The sequence below is a fragment of the Schistocerca piceifrons genome, chromosome X (assembly GCF_021461385.2).
Source record: "Schistocerca piceifrons isolate TAMUIC-IGC-003096 chromosome X, iqSchPice1.1, whole genome shotgun sequence".
Lineage (NCBI taxonomy): Eukaryota > Metazoa > Arthropoda > Insecta > Orthoptera > Acrididae > Schistocerca > Schistocerca piceifrons.
In genome coordinates, this window is record NC_060149.1 from 257,689,923 (window position 1) to 257,706,896 (window position 16,974).

General features: G+C 43.8%; 1 protein-coding gene across 3 annotated transcripts in view; it reads right to left on the reverse strand.

The window, feature by feature from the left end:
• The window catches only part of LOC124722846 (PDZ domain-containing protein 8), a 233,602-nt gene extending 230,598 nt beyond the window's left edge, over nucleotides 1–3,004 (reverse strand). Inside the window, exons 1-2 of one of the 3 annotated variants that reach the window (XM_047247971.1) lie at nucleotides 2,939–3,004; nucleotides 2,539–2,832 (exon numbers count right to left, since the gene is read on the reverse strand). In XM_047247971.1, the coding sequence (XP_047103927.1) occupies nucleotides 2,539–2,697 (159 nt within the window). In that variant the 5' untranslated portion in view covers nucleotides 2,698–2,832; nucleotides 2,939–3,004. Of the gene's footprint in view, nucleotides 1–2,538 lie in introns of all 3 variants that reach the window. The other 2 variants (XM_047247972.1, XM_047247973.1) reach the window with 2 other exon arrangements.
• Nucleotides 3,005–16,974: the final 13,970 nt, after the last annotated feature.

A 16,974-nucleotide genomic window follows, 5' to 3' on the forward strand; every position in this document is an offset into this window, starting at 1 on the left:
AAGTGAATTTTGCTGAATTGCTTGATGAATTTCATGGAGCCAGTTCTAAAACAACAATAATGTTTCAGAACATGAAAAAGCTATACATCTCTGGTCCTCAGTCACTCACAATTTATTGACAATGATTAGTAGCTGACCCAAAATGTATCTGGTGTAACACAAATATAACTGTTAATAAGGCACAAAAATTAAAAACCAAACTACACTAAATGTATAGAACTCTTTGAAATCAATCATTCTGGTAATGCTGGAGACAAACAGAAAATTCTCAAAAGACATAATGCACACAGGTCAACTGAAGGTACCACTACCAGATGACAGCTTTGTTCTTCAACATAATGATGATGTGACAACATAGTGTGCAAACAGAAAGAGAAAAGAGCACTGACTATATTTCTTTCATATCTGTATTAGTTTTTGGGACAGAGATTGCAAAGAATGGTAAGTAGGCCTAAGGTCTAGGTTGGAAGGTGACATTTGGTTGTAAGTTTACAAAGCCATGAAATGTGAATACAAAATCTTAGATGTGGTGACATGATGATCTGTAGCATATTCCAAGGTTGAGGCTACTTTGAAATGTGAGTGTGTGATTGACTCAGTGGTGTGGTATCAAACACTCCAATTAAGCCACATGATCCACGAACACCACTTCCAAATAATCTACTTTTCAGAAGTTTTACAGTGCATTAAGAATCCATCCAGGATGAGTCAATGATGAAATTTGAATAGTCAAATACATCAGCCAGGGTAGCCAACAATTGAACTTTTCAGAAAATATTAATATAAAACAATAAAAAATATATTGCTATAAAGAAAACTACTAAGCTTGAGTGTGGCAGTATCTCCACCCTGTCTTCATTTACAAATTCAGGAGTGCTGTGATAGATCGATCTATATTCCTGATAAAGTAACGCTTACGGAAGAAAGTTTTCAGACAGTAAGCATCAGTGACCTACTTTAAGTTCCAAAAGGTTTACTGCAGAGTTAAAATAAAATTGTGTAACACAAATCATCTAAGACAATATCTCCTCCCTTAATTTTCACTACAATTTGAGGACATGACAATCACTTGTTCACTCACCCACATATGTTTCTGCTGGTAATTTAGCTACAAAATAATTGAGTGGAATTTTTCTGGAGGGGTAAAATTAATAGGAGGAAGATGGTTGGAGAATACAAATACAAGTAACCCCACATAGTATTGAAAATGTATCTAATACAACATAAGAATAACTCCTCTGGCCTTCTTACCAAGTATAAACAAGTGTAATAAGGAAGTACTGCTAAACAGAATGTGAAATAGGACAAGAAGAAGAGTATACAGGGTTTTCATACCATATGTAAAATAGAGGGAGACAATTTTACTTGACTTTCTACAGTATTCTTTCAACCACTATGTGACATTCCCATTAAGAAAACAAAAACTACCAGTGTTTAACATACAATTTGGGAAACTTAATACATAAGAGTGAAAACCAAATACACAAAGGCAGAACGCACTTTCTGAACTCCTCCTGCTGAGTCAGGATCATATCTGAAACGCAATCATAAACAAGATAAATCAGACAACTTACTGAAAGCAAACAGGTAGTCAAATGCTACTTTCACTCCATTGGAATTAAGAAAATAAAAGTTCATATTATGCCTCAGTGGTGCAAACTTTCATGTTGTAGGGTTTCAGAACAGAGAATTTACTACTCTTTCACATGAAATACTTACACAAACAAGTAAACAAAATGTATACTCATTTAAATCCAATTCTGTGCATTAGGAGAGGGCGGGGGGGGGGGGGGGGGGTTGTGCATGGAGGAAGAAAGAAAAGAGTCAAGGGGAAGTGCATTCACATCATCTGCATATACTATTGTGCGAAATTTTAACTCAAAATTACTGAAATTATGACAATAGTTCTTACGTTCAGTGTAACTCCAGGAAAACTTAGCAAAATAATGGAGGCTCTGCCAAGATCATTTTTCCCAAATTTCCAGCACAAAAATATTACACAATAAGAAAATTATGAATCATGAAACGGAGAGGCCACACTAACTGCTTAGGCTTTAGCAAGCCACCACAAGATAAAATAAAATAGTATAAAGACAGAATGGGCACATACTGCTACATTACTTAACCCTTAGACATAGTTCATCAAATGACAAAATTAACTGTTAGCTTTTCTTCTACAAAGATAACAGAAATTAGAACCACACCCATTTCTGCTCAGCTTATACACAACAAATTAAACTACTGCAGAGACTTACGAAGAATTTGCCATAATTAGACAACTCAAAATCTTGCCCTGTGTTCCTAGAATAAATAAAAGTTTGCTGTTCAAATGATCAACGTTGTTTAAGCAGACACAGTTAAAAACTATCGCGAAACATATTCAATAGGATACTGCAAAACTCGTCATTTTTACTGAATACATGCACAATCGAAGATCTACACATTCTACCAATGCATAGGGTGTGTGCCTCCATATGATAAAATTGAACAAATTTCTATCAACGGCAATATAAATATATCAAAAGTACTTTCACACACCTGTGGAAGTCTAAAAGGATCTGCTTCTGTTGTCTCCGGAGGTCCGACGTAAGGAAGAGTTTGTAAATATCTACGAAAAATATACCACTGAACACTAAGGGTGATGCATATGCCGGCCACTAACGATATGAACCCTACGAACAACAACAATAACCACATATTCCTGCAATTCTATTCTTTTGTAATCAAATCATCTCCCTCGTTTCTTTACTAGGATTGTAATCATCATCGAAAACTTCTTCTTTCCATTTCGTCGTCTGCTGTTGTCGGCACCGTACTGAATCAATTACAAGCCTTCGAAACAAATTATATGACGATGAGTGCTTATGGCGAACTCATTACTAGTATACAAAGAAGAAACATTACGCACAGGCTAAACATTAATTGCTAAACAAAACACCTTGTTTGACATTCTCACTACCACAATACACGGCGTTGACAATGCGTCGACCACGTTTTGTGTAACATCCTTGGATCCGAACTTCAAAGGTGTAGTGAGAACTACTCCATTGCTTACGAACCATAAAAAATAAATCAGCGCTCGAACAACTCCTACGAAGAGCACCTACAATATAATTCGTAATTGAATGTTTAATAGTTATGTCTTGTTAATGCTTTGAACCAGGTACTTAGCTTATTGAGTTAAATACACAGCTATAGCATGACAGTTAATTGTAGGAGCGTCCATAGTCTGTAATTTCGCAGTTGAAAGCCAATTCACATGGTTTCGCGAAAACAAAGTTTCCACGGCTCGCGTCATCCGCCCCTTGTTTATCACGTGACCACCAAGCTCATTTCCTCCAGATACACAAGATCCTCTGTACTTTGTTTCGTCGTGCTTCCATTAGGCCGTGGTTGATATTAGTAGTTATTCTAAATCTTTGTTGTTCGTTCTTTGTTTTTTTTGGTGTTATAAATTATTTCGTTTAGTTAGGCCACAGTTATCAACATGATGATGCGAAAGTACTTCAAAATATTACCTTTCCTGCCCGTATCTCGTGGTCGTGCGGTAGCGTTCTCGCTTCCCACGCCCGGGTTCCCGGGTTCGATTCCCGGCGGGGTCAGGGATTTTCTCTGCCCCGTGATGGCTGGGTGTTGTGTGCTGTCCTTACGTTAGTTAGGTTTTAGTAGTTCTAAGTTCTAGGGGACTGATGACCGTAGCAGTTAAGTCCCATAGTGCTCAGAGCCATTACCTTTCTGTATCCAATGACTATAGCAGAAATAATAAATACAATCAAGACACAAAATACAAAACATCCTGTGGTCCATATGGTATCCCAGACAAGGTCATTGACATTCTCAAGCTAAATAAATTCTCTGCTACCTACCATTGTCATTTATTACAGGAATGTTCACAACAAGCATAACAATCAGTATTGAGACTAAAGCAATTTCACAAAAAGGATAATACTCAAAACGTGTGAAACTGCAGAGCAGTCTCACCATTATCTAGCTTTCCTAATACCATTGGGGTAATAATGCTTGGAGGTTTATGTAACTTTTTTACCAAAACACACTTGTTATTGCTCAAAATGGTAAATCTACTGATGTCTTGAAGCATATTCTGAATTCCGTGCTCAAGATGAGTTAAACTGTGGTCAGTTTCTATTATATGTAAAGCCTTTGATCTGCTCATCCATAAACTTATGCTTAGAAAATGTTACAAACATGGTATCTGTGTAGTTGCATATAACTTGTTTGAGTCATATCACTCAGGCAGACTACTGATGACAGAAATGTGTTGAGGAGGATTACCGGGTTGGTTGCACCAATAATCACATGCATTTAGCAATAGTTCATTTATTAACCTTAACAATACAAGGATCACAAAGAACTGACTGAACAGCCAAAGCGCCACATAGCCCCCCCCCCCCCCGCAATACGGAGTACTCTTCAGGTGCCCGGGGGGGGGGGGGGACTATGACGTCGGCAGGGGTGGTCCGCGGGAGCCGGACCACGGTCAGCTCGACAGCGTCGTCGGGGAGCTGTGTGGGTAGATGTCGTGAATGAAGTTCGGCCACCGAACCTGGAAGTCGTTGAAGGGAGCCGGGCGTCGTACTGGGCGTGCTGGTCGTGCGGCGACAGGTAGGCTGGCGGTTTGCGGGTGGAACAGAGCGACGACGACGATGTCTCCGGAGGGCGTGGCGAACACACGAAGCATGTCCAGGTCGACGTCGGGCAGGAGGGGAACACATTTCACCAGGTGGCAGGGAATGGCGGAGGTTGTGTCATGAGCACAGGATGAAGAGAAACACACGAAGGACAGTGTATAATCACGCAGTATTATTGACATGTCGTGGATTATGTCTGGGGGACAGGCACAAGCACCTTGAGTGAGGGCACATTCAAGATGGGGGGCGTGAGAAACCTCGACAGGATGAGGCAGGCGATGGTGGAGAGTTCGAAGGGATCGGCGAAGGGGCCGGCGGCGAGGGCGTGATCGTAGGTAAGCTCGATGTGGGGAGCATGTGGTTACTCGACGGAGTGCGTGAGACCGGAGTAGAGGGCGAGGTCAGAGGAGAGATCGACGATTGGAGCTGGAAATCACTCAATCGAGTGTGTAGGTCCGACGTGGAGGGAGTGGTCGGAGCATCCTGAGCCACGACAGTGAGTGGCGTGGTCGTGGCCTGAAGGGGGGTAGAAGAAGGCTCAACATGTGCAGGCTTAAGTCTGTTGAGAGAGACTGTAACAGCTGAATCTTTCATCTGGATGTCATAGGTGTTGGCTGAGCTCTGGAGAACTCAGCACGTGCCAGTGTATGGAGCACGGACTGTGTCATCTCGGAGCATGACATACTCGCAATTGTCCAGAGATTTCGGGACGTGAACCTTAGTGTGTGAATGGCTGGCAGGTGGAGGGATATGGCGGTTGATGAAGTGGCATCTGACGCGGTCCGCGAAGGAAGGTAAGTCAGACTGAGGGTGAGAAGTGGAAGGGCTCACAAGTTTGGCAGGGAGAACAATGTTCTGGCCATATACGAACTCGGCTACTGTGCCTTTGAGGTCTTCCTTATAAATCGCACGAATGCCGAGTAGCACAAGGGGAAGGGCCTCTGTCCATAGACAGTCGTGGCATCAAAGAGCCGCCTTGAAAGTGCGGTGCCAGCGCTCGAATAGCCCGTACTTCGCGGATGATATGCTGTGGTATGGATGCGCCGGATGCCGCAAATGTTACAAATCCCGTTGAACAGGACCGACTCAAATTGTCTGCCCTGGTCAGTCATGATAATAGCTGGATATCCGAAATGCAATACCCATGACTCGACGAAAGCTCGAGCAACAGTTTCTGCCATAATATTAGGGAGGGGGACAGCCTCGACCCAGTGAGTTGTTCGGTCGATAGACGAGAGAACATAACGAAAACCATTAGAGGGTGAGAGAGGGCCGACAATGTCAATATGAATATGCTGGAAACGCCCAAGAGGGATCAAAAAGGCGCCGAGGGGGGTGAAGTGTGCTTGTGTAATGTGCAGCGTTGGTACACAACGCAGGAGTGTGCCTCTTGCTGCCAGTCATTGTTGACACTTCTCCATACAAAGTGCTCCACTATGAGGCTCATGGACGCACGAACACCGGGGTGGGCTAAATTATGCAATGCATTGAAGACAACTCGATGGAGAATGGTTGGGATGAGGGGGTGTAACTTGCCCATACTGTCGTCGCACCAGATCTCACCAGAAATGCCAGGGAACGTGGTGCGGACAAAGTGTAGTGAAGAAGTAGAGTCTGAAATCAGGTTTTGTGTTTCCTCGTTGGTGGGTTGGTGGTTAGGCAGTTCAGAGAGCTCTAACAGCGAATGGACAGCGTCGACTCATGAAAGGAAATCAGCAACTATATTGTCAGCACCGTTTATGTGTCTGACATCAGTGGTGAACTGAGATATGAAGTCCATGTATCTGAAGCGGCGAGGAGGCGGGTCAGTTGGCGGGTTTGTAATGGCTGCAGCCAGAGTTTTGTGGTCCGTTAAAACATAGAAAGGGCGTCCCTCAACGTCAGTCTTAAAATGCTTGATCGCTTTGTAGGCCGCGAGCAACTGCCTGTCAAACGTGGAATATTTCCGTTGTGCATTAGTGAGCTTGCGCGAGAAGAACTGCAGAGGCGAAGTTTGGCCATTGATTGTCTGGCTAAGGACAGCACCGATTGCAGTATCGGTCATGTCTGTGGTGATGAAAAGCTACGCATTGGGATGAGGATGCGCGATGGTGCAGGCCTCGGCAAGAAGATTTTTGAGGGCAATGAAAGAGTCAGTCATAGCATGGGTACATGGAACGGGCCAAGGTCCAGAGGTGTTGGTGCCTGCCAAGGTGTCTGTCAGTGGAGCCTGAATGTCCGCAGCCCGAGGTAGATGTGGGCGATAATAATTAACCGTCCCCAGAAAGCACCAAAGCTCTTTGAATGACGAAGGTCTGGGTAGGTTTAGTATTGTTTGTACTTTCGCAGGGGGCAGTTAAATGCCATCAGCAGAGACCTGAAAACCAAGAAAAGTGACAGCAGGTTGATGTAGCTGCAATTTATCCTGGTTGGTCTCGATGACTGCTGCCGCAAGAGTGTTCATAACACTTTGCACATGTCGAATGTTGTCCTCGACGGAGGAGCTGAACACTAGAATGTCATCAACATATGCAAAGCAGAATTTTAGGTCGAATAGCACTTTGTTGATGAAGCATTGCCAGGTCTAGGTTGCGTTTTTCAGACCGAAGAGCATGAATTGAAACTGAAATAACCCGATGGGGGTGGTAATTTCTGTCTTCTCGATGTCTTCAGGTGCCATGGGGATCTGGTAGTAGGCCTCTTTGCAATCAATGACAGAGAACGTGGTCGCACCTGCTAGGGAACTGGTAAAGTCGGCAATGTTGGGTATGTGGTAGGTGTCCATAATTGTTTGTGCATTTAGTCGATGGTAGTCTCCGCACATGCGCCACGACCTGTCTTTTTTGGGTGTCATATGTATGAGTGTAGACCAGCTACTGGCAGAAATCTGATTTTTAAGGTCAGAGAGGCGATCAGGGCAAAGTGGACTTAGTTTACTGGAGATCGGTGGACCTGGCATGAGGCAAAGTTTGTGAACCATGCCGTTGGTGACGACAGAAATGTTGGCGGCGGCACGGGAGGCGGTTTGTTTACAATGTGTGGTGGGCGGGGCAGGCTAGGCATGGTCGTGGAGTTCGGAGCCACTCAGCGGATCCGACGGGAGTCGAGGCGGCAAAGTGTCCCAGGAGTCAACACGACAAGATGGCCGCCAGCCCGGAACAGTGGCACTGTGGTCGGGTGAGCTCGGTAGAGCTCATGAGCCGTTAGTGAGTCCATTGTCCGAGGGTGTGGCCTGTGGCAGCATGGTCGCAGGCGAAACGCTTGGTATGAGTGCACTGTTTGTGTTGTCAGTGGCGGTCGCACAGCGGCGCGCAGGAGCCGAATTTGCATAGTTTGAGATGCTGTCTGCGAGGGGTGGGGTAGGAGCCCTCAGTTCGGGAGCACGTGACACTCATTATGCATGTGCACTTGTGTCTGGCTGAGTGTCAAATGCTGCCGTGTTAGGAGAGTGTGGCCCTGCGGAACTGTCAGTACATGTTACGGCAGTCTTGATAGCACAGTTGTGAGGGGTAGCGGGAGGTAAACACATGGAGGCTCAATTGCTGGGACTGCAAGCAGGTTCGGTGCACTTACTGACCTTCCTTTGTCCTTTCTGTAGTGTCTGAAATTCCTTCGCTGCATCGGAGAGCTGGAGCTGTGTTTCGTGGAGCTGGAGAGAGAGCTCGAAGTTTTCCTTGCATAGGCGAGCGACGTGTTCAAGTTCGCCAAGGCACTTGTGCATGGTTTCTTGTAACATTGTCGACAGAGACGAGCATGTATGCATGAGATGAGCCCGGACCGATGTGTCATGGGGGGTTTGCTCTACAGAGCTCAGGGGAAGTGAGCCTTGGACGGATGATGAAACACGGTGTTTCATACTAGGTCTGGTGAAAGTTTGTGGTGTCACAAGAAGTCAATGCCTAGTATAGGTTCGTCAATTTCACACACTAAAAAAGTCCACTCGAGTTTGCAGTTTGCGGAGAGTGAGACGACGTGGGAACTTGAACCTGAGCATTGTAGTTTAGTTGAATTCATGGCTTGCAGTGAAGTATGATGAGGGCGGATGTTCGGCGGCGCTAAGGACGTAGGCAGCAGCGAAACATCGGCGCCTGTGTCCACTAGGAAAAGGTATCCCGACGAAATGTCTTTAATGTAAAGTCGTCCGCAATTATCCGGTCGTTCCTGGACAGAATGGAGTACTGGGGGGGTGCCTGTCGTGTTGTGTGCAGGAGGCAGCACCCGGACCTACCTGCGATTGGCGTTTGGGAAGTAGCAGGGTGGTCTGCAGTTCCGTGCTGCCTCACCAAACAGGATGTGGAAGTAACAGTACAGGTATTGCGGCTGCATTTCCTGCGGAAAGTTCGTTGCCAGAGGTGGTGGCTGAGGTTTGGTGGCCGCAGCAGGGTCGGTTGCAGGAGGGGGCGTGACTGTGGGCAGAGCTGATGACGTCCCAGTTGCTTGTTTACTGCTTACCGGAGTGAGCAGAACGGTCGGCACAGTACAGCTCCGGCCGCGTCCGGCCACAGGGTGATGAGCCTGAACCTGAGACTTGTCAGGTAGGCAGTGGCTGGCGAAATAGAGCAGTGATGCATCATGTAGCTTGTCAGCAATTGTCATTCTTTGCTCGACAGGTTCAGGAGACCTTTGAGACAGAGCAAAGTGGATGTGCGGAAATAGTTTATCTGACCAGATGGCGAGGAGAGCTGTGCCAGAGAATAGATCGGCGCTGACCAGGGCACGTAGCCGTCTCCAGTGCTTGGAAGGTTTGTCGTTGCCTAGTTGCTCGACGTGGAGCACTTGATGTATTGCTGCCTCAGTTGAGCGTGCAAGCCGACGTAGAACTGTCTTTTTGGTTAGAGTGTACCGGGCAGAGGAGTCTGGGGCGTCGACCAGGTCAGCAATCAAGTCCTCCTGGTCGTGCAGGTGGGTGATGAGGCACAGAAACCTGGTTGACTCGTCGAGTTCGTAATGGTCGAACACTTCGTCCACAATTTTGAACCAGATTGTTGCTCTGTCGGGATTAAATGGCGGCAGCGTCGGTAAGCGTTGTAAAATGTTCGGAAGAACAGGTTGAGTTGAGTTCGTCGGGGCCCTGCCTGATTCGAGCTGTTGTTGCTGTAGTATTCCAGGTGAGTGTGCCTCCAGGGGATATGGCAACGACGGCTGTTTGGGTGTCAGCGTGAAGGTGACACGTTGTGGTTGAGCGCGATCCGTCGCGACGCAGAAGGCCGACGCGGGTAAGACATCGTAATGTGTTGATTGCGGTAGCGGAAGCTCAACACGTTACGGGTGTGTTTGGATTGACGCGTCACGGAAGACCGATGCGGATGAAGCACCGAGATGTGCCGAGAACGGTAGCGGAAGCTCGACATGAGCCGGCGCGGGGGCGACAGGTGAGAAAAAGTTCAAAGTTTGAGAACGCGTGTAAGTCCACGGAAAGCAAGACGTATGATCAGCGCTGGGGCCACCTGTGTTGCAGGGAGGTTGCGGAGGTGCGGGCTGTCCAGGAGCACAGTGTGGGAAATGATGTCGAACATCGGACGGAATGTGTGAATGTTCACTGTTCATAGTCACTCCACTCAAAACAGTGTGCAGATAAGGTGAATGTCTTGGCACAGAACACTGAGGCGTAGCAGTGGGACGGAGGTGGAGGTCAGGTACAGATAACAAGTTATTGTTCATGTTGCAGGCGGAGGTATCGAAGCAGGAAGGCATGTGCTGATGCTGAACCGAGGCAGGAGCAGGCGTGGTCGGATGCTGAGGAGGTAGACCTGTGAACGAAGCAGATCCGACCACGTGGTAGGTATCCGCGTGGTACTGCAAGGATTGCGGCGCGGCAAATCGTTGTCCTGACGGTAGTAGGTTGTCCGACGAAGCATTTGCAGAAATCGGCATTGATCCCGCACTGCACAGAGATCCGTGAGAGATAACTGCACAGTCGATGAGGGAGGGCACAAGTGGTGGGAACAAAGCCGTTTGATAACCAGAGTCAAGTGCACTCCTATCCTCACTTATTGTTGCAGGCTCGAAAACGTCCAGAAGAATTCGGCGGGAGCATCGAGTGAGAGGCATTGTGTTGCAGTCCTAGCGGGTGTACATCGCCCGCAACATGATGCCTGTCCATCACAAAATCCGGCGTTACGTGCTGGGCCGAAGTCATTGTTCGAATGCTGTGTCGATGTAATACACGCGAAAATAACAGACGCGGAGGTCGCGGACACAGTAAAACGGCGAAAACGGAAGACGTTACAACTCAGGGTCACCAGTGAGGAGGATTACCGGGTTGGTTGCACCAATAATCACATCCATTTAGCAATAGTTCATTTATTAACCTTAACACATACAAGGATCACAAAGAACTGACCCAACATGGCGGAACAGCCAAAGATAAAGCTTAGAGTCCAAAGATGAATGCATATCGAAGTTGGTGTCGATTTCATCAGCGCCACAGTGTCATCAATATAAAAATTACTTTTCAGAACATGGGAATATTAGTTGTTGAGTACCTCATGATTTTTTATAACTCTTTTACCATACCACCTGCCTACAACAGATTCAGTGTTATTCACTAGGCTCTTAACTAAGGGACACAATGAAGCTAATTTATATTGTATTTTATTGATCCAAGTAATCATAATATTCCACAATTTGCACATCTGATACTGGGCATGTCAGAATACAATTACAAGTAATTTTTACAATATTATTGTACAATTTTAATTGTTTAGTGAAAGTTTGTTGTTCAATATTACAAGACAGTAATAGGCATTACATTGTACTTTCATGTAGGTACTATAATAAGCCCACATGACCAATTATTAAAAAATTAGTTAACATTTGTATCATTTTTCAAAAAAATCATTTACTGTGTAAAAGTTTCGTTATAAAAGATTTTCTTTAAATTTATCTATGAAAACACTTGGGAATTCTATTTTTTTAAATTTCAGCTGGCTATTGAACATCCATATCCTAACATGTAGAACACTTTTTAGGTACCAGTAACCAGTTTTTCAGGACTGAAACATATGTAGATCAGACTGCTGCCTTGTATTGTAGTTATGAATGTGTTCATTTAATGTTAATGGTCCATCTTTGGTGCTAGATAGGTTTTAACCAATGATATAAGACTACGAATGTAAACAGAGGGCAGTGTCATAATGCCAAGTTTCTTGAAATGTTGCCTGCATGATTCATTATATCTCAGATTGTATATTGTACATACTGCGTTTTTTTTTTAATTTTAAAGAAATTTACAGCAGGTCTCTGAGACAACAAAATTAGCAGAAAGGTGATTTAGAGGGACTTAAATGGAAATAAATGAGAAGAAAATTGTATGAATTAGCTTTAGATACATAAGAATAAAATCCAGAAGTAATGTAATTCTTGAATTAGGTGGCTTTAGCATTGAACAAAAATCCTGTACAAAGTTTCAAGTGGTTTGTTTACATGAGCTTTTAAGATGGTAAGAACAAGTTAAACTTTTGAACAAAAAGTTGAGTAAATACTGGTATGTCTTAAGGATGCTTAGGAATTACTGGAAAACTGAAACATTACTACACTACTGGCCATTAAAATTGCTTCACCAAGAAGAAATGCAGATGATAAACCGGTATTCATTGGACAAATCTATTATACTAGAACTGACATGTGATTATATTTTCAAGCAATTTGGGTGCATAGATCCTGAGAAATCAGTACCGAAAACAACTACCTCTACCCGTAATAACGGCCTTGATACGCCTAGGCATTGTCAAACAGAGATTGGATGGCGTGTACAGGTACAGCTGCCCATGCAGCTTCAAAACTATACCACAGTTCATCAAGAGTAGTGACTGGCGTATTGTGACTAGCCACTTGCTCGGCCACCATTGACCACACGTTTTCAATTGGTGAGGGATCTGAAGAATGTGCTGGCCAGCGCAGCAGTCGAACATTTTCTGTATTCAGAAAGGCCCGTACAGGACCTGCAACACGCGGTCGTGCATTATCCTGCTGAAATGTAGGGTTTCGCAGAGATCAAATGAAGCGTAGAGCCACAGGTCGTAGCACATCTGAAATGTAACGTCCACTGTTCAAACAGCGGTAAATGCGAACAAGAGGTGACCGAGACGTGTAACCAATGGTACCCCATACCATCACGCCGGGTGATACACCAGTATGGCGATGACGAATACACGCTTCCAACGTGCGTCCATCGCGATGTCGCCAAACACGGATGCAACCATCATGATGCTGTAAACAGAACCTGGATTTAACCGAAAAAATGACGTTTTGCCATTCGTGCACTTAGGTTCGTCGTTGAGTACACCATCGCATGCTTTCCTGTCTGTGATGCAGCGTCAAGGGTAACCGCAGCCATGGTCTCCGAGCTGATAGTCCATGCTGTTGCAAACGTCGGCGAACTGTTCGTGCAGATGGTTGTTGTCTTTCAAACGTCCCCATCTGTTGACTCAGGGATCGAGACGTGGCTGCACGATCCGTTACAGCGATGCGGGTAAGATGCCTGTCATCTCGACTGCTAGTGATACGAGGCCGTTGGGATCCAGCACGGCGTTCCGTATTACCCTCCTGAACCCACCGATTGCATATTCTGCTAACAGTCATTAGATCTCGACCAACGCGAGAAGCAATGTCGCGATACGATAAACCGCAATCGCGATAGGCTACAATCGGACCTTTATCAAAGTCGGAAACCTGATGGTACGCATTTCTCCTCCTTACACGAGGCATCACAACAACGTTTCACGAGGTAACGCCGGTGAACTGCTTCTGTAGCACGTCAACTTCGTGGTGTAGCAATTTTAATGGCCAGTAGTGTATATGGTGACTATACAAATGTGAAGAGTCTCTTACAATGTGGGCTGATGTTCTGGGGAAACAGAAGTTTTGGAAAACAATCATTTAATATTTAAGAAGCTACAAATAAGAAGAATGACAAGTGTTATTAATAAAGAATTAAATCATTCAGGAATACATTTCATATTTTGACTTTTCCAGAATTACCATACGTAAATATACGTATGGCAGTAAACACTGGGAAGGGACAAGTTGGCTGCTTTGAGAAATTGTACAATAAAGTTTCAAAAAATGTCAGAATTAAGATATTTCAAGTGTGTCCAATGCGATTTTTTGTTTTGGTAAGACACTGTTTTCGCATATGTCTACGGCAATGGCATATTCATAAAATGGTAAATTCTACCCAAAATTTTATTCACTTGCAAAATGAATGTAAGAAGATGGGTTAGCAGTGTTTACTCTCAGGGCGAGTTAACAAGACATTGCTGCAAAATCTCTCAAAAAGACAAATTTAACAGTTTTGTCTTTCATTTTTTGATACTAAGACATGCAATAACAATTTCTGCAGTGATCAAGTGTAACAACGTTTTAAAAAATGAAATGTCGTGTGGCGAGGGTCTCCCGTAGGGTAGACTGGTTGCCTGGTGCAAGTCTCTTTAGTTGACACCACTTCGGCGACTTGCAAGTCGATGAGGATGATATGACGGTGAAGACAACACAACACCCAATCCTAGAGCGGAGAAAATCTCTGACACAGCCGGGAATCGAACCCGGTTCCCGCGCGTGGCATTCTGCCGCCCCGATCACTCAGCTATGGAGGCGGAGGTAACAACCTCAAAAAGTAACTAATGATTCAGTACGGCATAAAATTAATTTTATTGCCACATTCATGACTTTTATTACTTCAGAACTTGACAATACATTCAAATAAAGTTTACTAACACTTTAATAAAATTAAACTGAATTAATCTTTTATCAGACTTAAGTAAACAAATCATCACAAATCCCAGTAAAGGAATGCAACACGTTTTAAATTAATGTCATACAATGCTAATTATGAAGCACAGCACTTTCCTGGATCATACTTTGTCAGCAGCCTTATCATTTTATGAGTAACTCAATTTATGTCCGACCATATTTCTTAAAAACTAACAAACCTAGTAAGTCACGTCCTTCACCTCTTCTTTCCCTTGGCGATGTGATGAATTTCCTTCTGCTTAGATACACAGCAGGGATCCATCTTAAACAAGAGGGAATGTATTTCAATTTGCGTCCTTTAATAGGACAAGGTCCATTGCATTCTGTTTTAAGAATATTTGGTAATGGTTTACCACTTGAAGGCTTTCGACCTTTTGGTAGAGAAATCTATTGTAGTCAGCCATTATGTGTACTGTATTGTACTGCACATTACTCAAAGTAAAAAACTGTCACTTTTGCGACCCTGTAATTGTTTCTCATTGGGAGGCATAAGTTTGAAACTTGACTCAAGGGTGCCTACAATCTTCCTCTGTGATGGTGTACAAGCATGGCAAGGTGTCGAAACACGCGAAAAAAAGAAAAGGCTGCAACTCAGAAGTGCATGTGACATGTATGATGGGTTATTGATGTCACATTAGCACTAAATTTCTCCACAATAGTGCTGAACATCATCGTGGGCGTGGTACACGATTGTAAGGTCGTCACACCCCTTCTTACCCACATGTCACCCCTTCTTTTGACGCCTCTGCTCTTGAGGTAAGAACCGCGATGTCCAGTGTTGCAATCACGTGGTTTTCTTATGATTTGCCAATGAAAACATTTCAGAAACACCGCCGCTCAGAACCGACACGAAAAGCAGTCAGGAGATGGTGTAAAGGGCGTCAATGAAACTATCCCTTCACTTGGGACCCAGACAATTTGTGGTCGAAAACGACAGTTTTCTGCGAAGCGAGCAACAGTGCGACGTTATTGACAACGTTCGATACTGCTAACACCAGTCAGACAATTGAACCCTACTCTAAGAACATCGTGGAAATGCAACTCCAATGAACGTGATCTGACCACTTAGGTGTGTAGTGTGACCACAATTTTTTGCTTTGGTATACAGGGTTAAACCACTAGGTACGATTCAAAAGCATTCTACGAAATTTGACTTTATTCGTAGCCCAAAGGGTGTTCATGTTTTTTCAACCAACCTGTATCATTCTCTCCTGTGTCATGATCATGAAGTGATGCAAAATTGATATGTGCATGAATAAAACGCCCAAATGGTCATTATGAGATTCCTCTGTTTGGTAACACCCTCAGTGTCAAACATACACAATTGTTGAGCACATTAAAAATGTATTTGTCAGAGACTTCGACAACCAAACAGCTGAGTGGTGCCTCGTGATTGCTCTAGTGCCTGAGGGCAGGCAACCCCAACAACCTTAAGGAGTGTCAAACGGGTTAGCTACCTCAGATACTAGAGCAGACATGAGGCACCACTCGGCTGTATGGTCTTCACAAATAATGTAATAGTATAAATGAAAACAGATCGTGACATCACAGTGCCAAATCTCTTGAAATGATGCCTGCATAATACATTATATCTCACAGTGCATATTATATGTATTATCTTTATTTGCACTTTGAAGATATCTCTGCTGGAGGGTCAGTTCTCCCAAAATATAATTCCATACTGTAATATGGAGTAAAAGTAAGAATAATATACTTGTATAAGAATAAATTTGATGTCTGATTTGCTGAGTACCCTTATAATAAAACACATAGATTATTTGAGATATAATTGACATAAGTGTTTCATTGAAGATTTTCTTAAAACCATATGCCAAGAAACTCAACAGAGCGCACATTGGACAGCTCATGGTTGTCTAGGAGCATGCCAGGAATTTATCGTTTTGAGATGAAAGGCTGAAACTAATGTGAGGTTTTTTTACATTTATAATGATATTGTTCTAACTGAACCTTTCGCTCAGTGATGAGATAAGTCGTTTAATCTTTTGATCATCGTCACTTTTGTCTGAACCTGTTATGAGAGTATGTGTGTCTTCAGCAAATAGTGTAGCATGCCCTTAAGTAAACTTCGTGTTTACGTTATCAATATGCAGCAGAAACAGTATGGGCCCCAGGACTGAACATTGTGATACACCATATCTAACAGGCATTATCTCAGAGGAGTGCCCTGATGAACATTAGTGTTCTTTTTTTCAGATTAAATTTCAACATTTTGTTCACTGTTTGATAGATATGGTTCTAACCATTGGTTTGCAGTTCCTCTTACACCTTTTTTAACTAACTTTCTAAGGAGTATGCTCAATAACATCAAAAGCTTTACAAAGATCTAAAAAATTCCAGTATTACTTTATTATCGAATGATTTTAAGGTTGTGTGGACATATTTATACACTCCTGTGGTTGTTGCTTCTGCTTTTCTAAATCCATACCGGTGCTTCAATGTTAAAGAGAATGTATTAACAAAAAGTTCCTCTCTGCTATAAAACAAATTCCCAAATCTTTTTGAAAATGTGTTGAATTGTGCTAATGGCCTGTACTACACCATTTTCAGGTCCCTTTTTGTAGAGTGGAGAAAC